Here is a 10,711-nt window from a genome sequence, read left to right as displayed (position 1 = left end):
GTCCATGCATTTTTGGCATATTGGGGCACGCACAGGTATAGCTTGAAGAACTTGTTGAAGTTGGCATTGGCGCATTTGAGGGCGGATTGAGCGGACTTCGAACAGATGCTATTGAGGAGGCATTGCTTATTCAGATTAAATGATATTGGTGATTCAAGGTATAATTCTATTCTGTGACTCTTGGTAATGTCAGTTATTAAATTGCATGAAAGTGTGTGCAGGACACATATTGAAATCTGAAACAGTTGGAGTTTGAAGAATAACCGCGTTTGGTCCACCCCATCAAATGCTTTGGAGAAATTAACAAATAATCCATACAATCTCTTCTCATTGCTGATGTCCTCTACTGTTTCCGATGTTGATGCAAACAGTTCTTGACAGTGGAGGAGGAATTTACTCACGGGAATTTCCGAGTTGGTGGCGGGCTTTTTGGCACGTTTACACAAGCCCGCCATCGTGGACGAGGCCAATGAAGAGAGCAGGTTCTCCACATCCAACCTATGGTGGGCTTCCTTGGGGCTCCTCAGAGGCTTGTGATGTGCTATTCTTCATATCGCATATTTCTCCCAAGTGTCAGGTGTTTGGCTTGATTTGACACTTCGCAATTTTGGGGGCATTTGAACCCTCAGCTCTTGATGGTAGGGGTGGAACCACGGGGTCTTAAATCTCCTCTCCTCCTCTGCACCTAGGAGGACTCTTTAGATGCTTGCAAAATGACTTGGGCCACTGCAGCTGGATTGGTGACATCCCGGTTTTGATGAATAGCTGCAGGGCCTCAAGTTGAGCCGCACAATTCTGTACATTGACCACGCAGCTCCCATTTCAAGTCACGCCCAGATGATGGAAATTTCTGGGAATATTGAAGGCAACTAAAAAGCGGGAGGTGATCAGAAACGACCAGGTGATGGACGAAACTAGCCGGAAATGCAAAATTTTCAGATATGACAATGTGATCAAGTACAGAGGCGCCCCAGAAGTATGTATGCGTCAAGACCCCCGGGTCAGAGGGCAGAGTGATTTTCCATTGCCTCAGGATCTGGGTGAGCTCAGCCAGGACAAATGTTGAAGTCACCAACAAGAATTACTTTTTCCGGATTGTTCACCTTATGAAGGACGAGTGTGGGATCCGAGACAAGGTCATCATAGTCAGTGGTTGGTTGGTAGTAATGATGGCAAAGCCTTTGGCGTCCACGGCTTTGTGATGGGGAGAGGACGAGAGAAGAGTGGGCTCAAAGTGTTTGGTAATATAGAGATCCAACCCTCCGACCACGCCCAGCAGACTCTCTGGCATGGACCACGAAGCCCTGTTTGTCAGGAAAGCAACTCTTGTGTTTCTCCTTGGTGACCCACTTCCAGATGAAAAGGTGAAGGCATGTCCATCTTGTCGAGACACTGTCCTCTTCCAACCCGACACTGGTCGATTCCCTCCCCTCAGCTTAATCCGCCACCAATGCTGATTTCTTGCAATATTGAGTTGTTCAATCTAACCTAGAAAATAGATCATTATGGCCTTTGCGAAGGGGAAAGGGAAGGGATGTTTGGGAAGAGGAAGAGGCTTTGAGGGCTAGAAGCTCACATCTTCAACATTGACGTGGCCTTAGCTTACAAAAAACCTTTACCCTTACAAAACCTTCAGAGGTTTGGGGCAAATAGGGCATCCTCCGAAAGCCTTTTGACCCCTTTGGCGTTCTTGCCGTCTTATCGAACTAAACTGCAAGGTACTCTGGCCTAAGAACGGATGGTGTTAGAATGCTACAACCATAACAGATATGTAATTTGTCAATAGTTGTTCACTGTTGTTGTTAAAGGGTTGTGATATTGGCTGGTTATTGAAGTAGAATGTATTTCATGATAGAACAGACATCAAAATATAGTAAAACGCCAACGCATTCTTGCGATTAGCACATTTGTTACACCTCTCATCCAGTTTGACGCCATTTTATCAACTGAAATCCGATTCATCACTAAACTTGCCTCGCTTCCGTCTTTATAGGACAAGCCCAAGCCGACAGTTGTAGCACGTTTGTTGTCCGTTGTTATGATTTGGATTCCTTAAGGTTAAACCATTGCGGACCAATATTCCTTTGCCCATGGTATCTCTCACACCCTGTGCCATCAATGGCCTCGTCAAGTTTCCATTTCTTGGATTCAAGACCACAGCCTTCAGCTCATTGCTCAAACCATGAATGAAATGATCTCGAACCAAAAGATCTCGATTTCCTTTGGCTAACTCTGGATAACATTCCATCATTACGTTGCGACTTCTTCTTGCAAATTCAATCACGGATTGGTCCTTTTCCTAAACAAGGACCAAAATAATTTCTGAACCTCAGCTGCCCGGTATGTTTATCCCATAGATGAGACGGTAAATTTGATTAGCTCAAAGCTTTTCGGGGACTCACTCCTACAATCTTCCATTACAGTTGACCCCACCTTTAGAAGTCACGGAAATATTCACGCTGCTTCTTGATCCGTCCACCCATTGGCCTTTGCCTCGCGATCAAAGTTCTTCATGTTATCCACCAACTTGTCCTCAGACCTCGTCAAAAGAGGTGATAGCCTCACACCGTTGCTTGGACTGCCCATTACCATCTCGGCTTTGCGTTCCCCAGAATCCGTCATTATTGAACTATGGACATGACTTTAACTATTCAACCAGGCACCACCGCTGCCACCATGTAGTTGTTAAAGGGTTGTGATACTCACTGGTTATTGAATTGAAGTAGAGTGTATCTCACAATAGAACAGACATCAATATGTAGTCAAACGCCAACGCATTCTTGCAATTAGCACATTTGCTACACGACACAATCTCTTTATTTTGGCAACTTAGGGTGCTTAACCAATGCTTTAAACGATAAGAAACAAATGCATTTGGATTTTGAAAGCACCTCATACAAAGCCCAATACTTCAAGTTCATTCCTTTGTACGATTTGGTATCTGTAATTTGGCCGGCTGTTGTTTGTAACAATTTTGAATGAATGGCTTTTGTATCGGTAGAGCATTTAAATTTTCAAGTCATTGACTTGATGAAATTCACATGAGCTTGTAGAGAAAGTCTGATCTTGGTTGGATACAAAGAGATCATTTTTGAGCGCAAAGTTGCCCTGAAAGAACGTACCTTGTGAGCGGAATTTGAAATTAAAGAACCGGTAATGCCTAGCTAATGGGCCTGGAGAGCTGAAAATTTTCGGTGTACTTTGATTGACAACGGGTCAAGGATCGGCCAAATTCGCTTACTTGACAATTTCTTTCCACTCAAATTTGTCATTTTATTTCTATGAAAGTGATCCATTTCAGAAAATCGTTTTTGTTTTGATCAAGTCTTCAATACTCTGGCTAACTTCACCTGTTTGCATTCACCTACCTAACCCTTTAAAAAATGAGGGTATTTTTTCCACAGTGGAGCCAAGGAGGTCAAACTTAAGCAAATTGTTGCATGCGTTTAATTACAATCATATTTTGTTTCCAGATTCTGTTTAAGTTTCTTTGCCTTTTTTTGATCCACTTTGACTTTGTCGCAGTTTTCCATTTTCTTTATTATTCATGACAACGAAACGACGCAAGACAAAACAAAGAAATTAGCCACATGCAAGTTTGAGTAAATGTGCATTCTTGTGAAAGTTTCAGCTCGAAAACCATCATTGTCATTTCGAAGAAGCTCCAAAAAATGAGGTTTGCTCAACTGCAATGGTTTTAGGTCCTTCACCTAAGTTAAGAGAAAAAGCGTTCCCGTCCAAAAATACTGGAATATTTCCTGTATGAAATGAAATACTTCGTCGGATGTTATCAATGTACATGTGCGAGATTCCACAATGATGAGATTGTTTCACTTTTGTGGTGTCTGTCCGTGCCTTCTTCATGGTCTGCATGTTTTCTCGTCCCTTTGTCTAGCACGACTTCTCATGATCTTGGGTTTGAATTCGTCCCACAGATCCAAGAGCGCTTTGTGGGAACAACAAATGCCCCAAAAAATCATTTACATCCTCGCCTTTCCGTTTAAAAGCGTCCTTAATTCCCAGTCTTTCCTCTGATCTTCCGGCCTGCTCACTCACCAGCCAGCATCAGCTTTCAGAGCATCAATAGGTGTGCTCTTTACACTTGTGTTACTCTTCCTATTTCCTATGTCTTACGGATTGGATTTACCGAATTGAAAATGATCGTCATTATGTGTCTGTGTAAAAACCATAAACCTCTCGTTTTCTTTTCTTCCATTCGAGTCTTCACAATTCGAGTTGGTCAATTACAAGTGTAGATGAACGTCTAGGCAAGCCTTCGTGCGACTTTGATCCCAATCCTTGAACTCCCAACCCTGGAAATCCTGACGAAGACGGTGACTGACAAGGCAGTTCCGAAAGCAATTGAAGCCAAGGCGAGGAACTAGCCACAAGAGTGTTCAAGAGTTCTGAAAAGTGATCCAGGAAGAAAAAGAAAAGGGAAAATCACTCCGTTAGCTCTAGAGAGACTTAGTGCGGATCTGGCGATCTTTTGAAACACAACCCGCCCAAACGGACATGTTCACAAGTTCTTCTTCATGCATAACTGGTGTGAAATTGTGCAACTAACATGGAGGTGAAATATCTTCCCCCTCAACGGTTGGCCGTCTCGCCTTCACCTTTGGCGAATCAACCAGGTCCTTCTTCATTGTCAAATCCAAAGGCTCCAAAGGCCTCGTCCACAGGGGTTGGGGGTGCTACCCGCAAGCATGGTACCTGCTCCGCCCAAAGAGCCCACACTTTCAGGGTGGCCAGTCCAACCAAGTCTAACTCGTTCGAACATTCCCCCAGGGTGGCCAAAAAGCGTTCTGAAAAAACATCCCATGTCACCTCAGAGACCAGGTCATCATCACCCCATCCACTAAATGGTCGTCAATCTCTCACTCACAAATCTTCGGCTCCTCAATTGGAAAGCCATAAGTTTTTGAAGACCATCAAAGCCCCCAGTGTTGACCAGGGGGGCAAGACCATGGGTACCAAAGCCGGGGGTGCAGTGCCAACTTTGAGTGAAGTATTAGTGCGACTGATCATTATTGGTGCGAAGCAAGTGGGTAAATCTGCACTAACAGTTCGATACTTGACCAAGAGGTTCATAGGAGAGTACCGGAGTCATGCTGGTAAGCTGATCTCTGTCCTAGTAACAGTCAATTTCAGGAGATGAACTGTCTTCTAGTAAGATACTTTCGTTTCTGACGGACTTGCTGCAAAGTCAGTTCTCAGGACAGTTTCTCGATTTTCCACTCAGACCCATGTGGAAGTTGTAAAGGTTGACAAACTCCAGAGTGTTGATAAATAACACGAGATTTCTTGCTTGTCTGCAGTACAACAACAAAGGTTGGTAAACTGTCCATCTTTGGAAATGGGAAAACTAATTCAGACGGGATGATCGAGTCAAGATTGCATGTTGTAAAATATATTGTCGCCACTTTTTTTGCGGCAGCATTGACTGCGTATGGCTGCATAAGTGTTTGAACAACTTTAATTTTGGGATACATACAGTATCTATAACTTATGTGTCTCTTGCCATTTTCTTCAGAGAAAATATTTTCACTAGATGCAATCACTTCTTGCTATAACGCAGTACATGGAGGCAAAGAAGAAATGGAAAAAGGAATTCTTTGATCGTTTTCCTTGTCTCATCCGATCCCATTAGGAAACTGAGAAATAAAATGCGACTTGGGTTTTCAAGGTGCACATTATTAGATTGATAACTGGGAAAAGACGATCAAAAAGGTAAATGAGACCCAAGATAATTTGATCATCATGTGTGAGGAAGCCTTTAATATCTACAAGCAATATCTTTTTGTCACTCTCTTACGTTGAAAGCCTCACTAAAACAACTTTTGAATTTCATTGCGATTAGAGTTCTAATTACGATGACAACACGTTTTGAGCATTGGATCATCCATTATTGACCTTGAATTAACGAAGTTATGTCAGTTTGGAAAAAGATGAATCGGAAAAAAATCAAGTCATAAATGTAACAATATATGTCTTGCGTAGAAGGATCAGAAGTTTGGATTGAAACTCTCAGAATCAGAGGGCATTTCAAATGAATTGATTTCCAGAAGACAATGATCTATATTCTGTGTTCACCATGACTCTATTCAAAACATAATAGTGGTAGACGTTCCGAAATGTCAACGATAAATCTACTTAAATTCCCAAGGAGGAGTAACATTTTCGGATACTTACGGGTCATTGTGTCAAATTACAATGAATAATGTAGTTCCTGCTTGATACTAACCATATAAAAATGGTAATAAAAGTGATAATTTTCGACTCTCAGGTCTTACTACTCGTAATGTGATGCATAACTTCGACCTTTAATAGGAATGAATAATGTAGGGCAGATGTCACTGAAATGAGACTCACATGACGACACTCTCTATACAAGTGACGAGTAGTGGATCGTTCACTACTTTCCTTTGGACAAATCGCATTACGTGACGCCTCGCGCTCCTGAGAAAGTGACAGAATTGCAAATGCGATTCAGAGTTGGAATCAATTTGGAAAACGAGGCAAGGGAAGCAAAAACACACTCTGGCCCGATTTTTTTTCTAGACTGTAAGTCAAGAAAGTTTGTCAACCTGTCACGAAAGTTAAATGTTGCTCCCAAAGGACTTGATCTATACTTTCTCCTTTCAAAGCAAGCTTATCTGGGGGGGAAATATCTCGGCATTTATACATGTTTGATGTACGTCTTCATTTTGGCCAAGGTACAAGCTATTATTAGGGCTCAGCTAGTCGTCAACACCCAAACAATCATCATGGCCTCAATCCAACCTTTGCTGGTACTAAGCAAGGTCAACAGTTATGATCTTTTGTGGCTTTGAAGCATGTGATCTCCGGACCATTGAGTTACAAGCGAGTCTTTGACCTATTTTCCCTTCTTACCCCTTGAAGCAACTCTCCGGTCTCCGGACATCCTCAATCATCTTTTGGGACATTTTCTTCAAAATCCACGTAATTAAAACTTCGGATACTTAGTCTCAATAGACCTTTACCTCCTCAAGGTCTGAAAAATCGGAGAAGTACAACGGGTTTGGCCTTACTTTGACTTGGCCCGAATACCAATGTAAGATGTCTCGTAAGACTCCAATTACCTGGCTCATCTTATGCTATGACTGCAGTCGTTCATTTCATTTGTTCCAGACCACACGGTAAAGGACTAATTGAAGCCTTTAACAAACTGATCCACCTTCCTTTAAATGCACGTTCTGGTCGTTCCTAGATTTGTCACATAGAAAGCAACATTTGTTTGTTTCAACTCGGAAAACTGGGCCAAATCTTCAAATTCTGGCCTTTCAAGTACTTCGACCTATTCCCGAAGGACAAACACGCGAATCTTTTTTTGACATATGCCAGGTTAGAAAGTCTTATAAGTATTTGAAAGCATCATATGTTTGGGAACATCAATGTTTCAACGAAAATATTGATCAAGCCTGAGCTAGTTTTTTTGGGCCATGAACATCAGATTTTGACGACCTTGTAGATATATCTAAATGCACTTTTTGATATATGGCCTTTCCTTCAAATATTGTCATACATTTGGAATGAGGGCCAATCTTAGTTACATATATAAAAAAGAAGAAAAATAACGGGATTGAAAACATGACCAACACTGAAATCAGGAACAATTATAATTTGCTCTTAGATTATGAATAATGTGTTTTGCGAGACAAACAACTGATAGCCTATAGTTCTTTATATTAACACTTTACATAGCAAAAAAATATTTTTTTTCGGCATGGTAAATGTGGGGTGCGGCCCATGTCGGCATTCGATAAAAGATGACAAAAAATCACAGTTTTGGCCCAAAATTCTTGACCTAAATCTGATTCTTATTTTTTCGCGGACGTTACGTATCCATAAAATGAATCATTGACGTTTCTATGTAGGTCGCACTAGCCTCCCCCAAAGAAACCAAAACTCAAAGTCGTCACCAGTGTGCCAATTTCACCCTTCATTTCCTGGGTATTCTAAATCCTTGAACAGAGCTTATCTTTCTCACGGTCAAGGAAGATTTCGCCGGAAAAGTTGGATCCTTTGAAAAGACGTTCATTGTTGCGATTTTTCCGCTGGTTTGGCCAAAGACAACATGCGTAATGTCGACAGAAATGTTTACCCGGTAAATGACTGCAAGTTGTCAGAAACTGCGCGGATCTCTGTACGATGTTCGTACATAACCGACGTTTGTGGTGGTGGTGATGGTGGGTTTGTTTTACTCATTGCAACACATGAATGACCCACTTCTTGAAATAGGGCATCTATGGCAAAAGGCCTGAGAAGTGCAACAACCTGAGTACTCATCAATCCATTTATCAACACAAGAATGTTTTGACTAGTCAGTGAGAGATTGCATACGAAGTTCACCAACGATATTGCATGTACCGTGTGCTTGGGACTGACTACTAGTAGGTCGCTTGTATCCAAAGCACGGGAGATTTCATCTAATTGACGGATAACTTTTATGAAGCGTGCCCCAGATTCCCTCGACAACTTATCGGCCTTTCGGGTGGGCCAGACTCAAGGAATGTTCTTTAAAACAGATCATCTTTATGGAACCTCGTAAACCGGTTAAAACAACTTGGAAATTTGGTTCGAGTGCCAGAGGTGTTTCAACAAAAACTTGAAACAATGGCTTTTGTAATCGAGTAGATACTTCCGATAAGGTTCATAATCCATCTTCACACCCAAAATGGTCATGTTTGATATGTGTTTGAGAAAATCATTAGTTTTACCTCGGATTAACACATCGCTGAATTTAATCAACTTTTTTGCCCCAAAGTTGTCATCCTTTCTTTTTTGATGGTTAAAGTGTGTCATTGAATTCAATTGTTAACCCTTTCCAATTTAAAGTAAGAAAACGGTAAGCTTACATTTCTATTTGCATTATTCCCCTTTTTCTAAAAAAATAATTCTGAAAAACGAACAAATCTTCCACTTCAATTTCTTTTAATTTTAGAGATTCGTATTAACTACTAATGTAGCCAACTTTTTTCATACACTATTAAGCACGAGACCTACCATTGTCTCTTAGTAAAAATCCGGTGACCTGTGGAATTTTAATAAAAATACCTAACGGAGTTCTTCTATGTTGTATTGTTCTTTAATGTGTTTAATGTCAAGATTCCAGAAAAGGCCGTGTTTCATTTGATACGTTCGTGTCAAAATTTACCAATTAACTATTCCGATCTGTCTTCTAGTGGTAGATTCGTAAGTTCCTCGTATTTGCTGTTGTGTCAAATTTGGCTCTCAAGTCAATGGAATGCCAATTTCGCATTTTCTAAGTGTACAAACGGCGCAGTAAATAGCGACAAAACGGTAAAGAATTTGCAAACAAAATTAGTAGTGCCTGATTCGTTTGATGTTCCGTTCCAAGAAGGAAAAGAGCCACTCCATGTTTGTGCATTCACGACATCCTACACGAGTATCACAACTTGCCAACAAAAGGTCAGCTTTTACTCGTGATCATCATGCCACAATGCCACGGATCCACTCTCCAAACCTGGACTTCGTTTCCCGTGGACAAATTGCTTTTGCCCGCAAATCTACTCCTCAAAATGTGCTACTTTGCATCTTCCTCGCTCCGCTTTGCTTTTTCCCCTTAATATGGCGCTACATCAGAGTAGTTTTTTGATCCCCCAAAAGGCCGACAAGATACAAGATACATAAGAGCGGTGATTGAACCGTTGATATGTCATTAGTGTGGACTGACTGACTGGCTCTGCTTTCTTTTCTGCAGGGCAGATTCGATCTTCGGCCTTTGAAGGTATCAAGGCTCAAGTTTGTTCTTGGAGCTGTCAACTATTGTGGTCCGTTGTTTAATGTGATCAATCCGAGAGCTCATAAAGACAGTCACTTGACACCTCAGTTGATCCCTCGAGATCCCGATCGCGTTGTTTTTCTAAGATCTCCACAGCTCAGTTTCGTCGAGGCTCTCGAAATAGTGGGATGATTTCAGGTGGCTTTTCTCGTCCTCGTTCCCTCGTTCTTTCGTACGTACGTACAAAGGTAGATTATACCCGACGGGGATAGGCCATTCGGCCCTAGGCCTATCTTGTCTGGAATCAATCTATCAACGCAAACATGTTTAACGAACCTAGACGGAGAAGCAAAGTCTGTGGCGTGGGCCCGTCACGGACATTTGCTCGTCAAAAATGGCGCAAGGAAATCCTTGAACTCCTCACTTGCCGTGTTCCAAGTGTTCCCACTGTTTCTAGCTAGCAATGAACTTCATTCATTCTCGCTCGATGGGCATTCATATCTCGAGGGAAACACAACGTAGTACAACGCACTCGAACAGGCAATTATGAGATGAAACTGACGCGCTCTCGGTCCCGTTTTGTTCCATCTTAATGGAACAAGAGTGGCAATGAGTTTCCCTATTCTCTGATCTCATGCCTCGACAATGCTAGGTGGCTAAAAACGTTCCTGAAGATTTAGGTCACGAGTAGATTAGTCTAAATAAGTGGCGAAACGGATTTTGAAAGCTCCCAGGCAACTCGGCTGAAGTATCAAAAAACTTCGAGTTAGGTCAAGGTCTCGGGTGTTGTAGTATCATGTTCCAAGTTCATTGGTGGGAATTGTACCCTGGAAAGAGAACACTGACATTGCAGTGACGTTGATCAATTCCAAAAGCCTCAAAACAAAGCTACATGCCGTTGAAGAAGGGTTACATTTCTGACAGGGAATCTGAGTCTTCAGTGAC

General features: G+C 41.9%; 1 protein-coding gene across 1 annotated transcript in view; it reads left to right on the top strand.

Moving 5' to 3' along the window:
- Positions 1-4,122: 4,122 nt before the first annotated feature.
- Positions 4,123-10,711, top strand: part of LOC131880987 (GTP-binding protein REM 1-like) — an 11,177-nt gene continuing 4,588 nt past the window's right edge. The window contains exon 1 of the mRNA XM_059227729.1: positions 4,123-5,114. Coding sequence (XP_059083712.1) covers positions 4,568-5,114 — 547 coding nt within the window. The 5' untranslated portion in view covers positions 4,123-4,567. The remainder of the gene's footprint in view (positions 5,115-10,711) is intronic.

This window comes from Tigriopus californicus, chromosome 5, assembly GCF_007210705.1.
Source record: "Tigriopus californicus strain San Diego chromosome 5, Tcal_SD_v2.1, whole genome shotgun sequence".
Taxonomy (NCBI): Eukaryota; Metazoa; Arthropoda; class Copepoda; order Harpacticoida; family Harpacticidae; genus Tigriopus; species Tigriopus californicus.
Note: the sequence above shows the minus strand (reverse complement) of the source record. Positions and strands in the feature narration are given on the sequence as shown.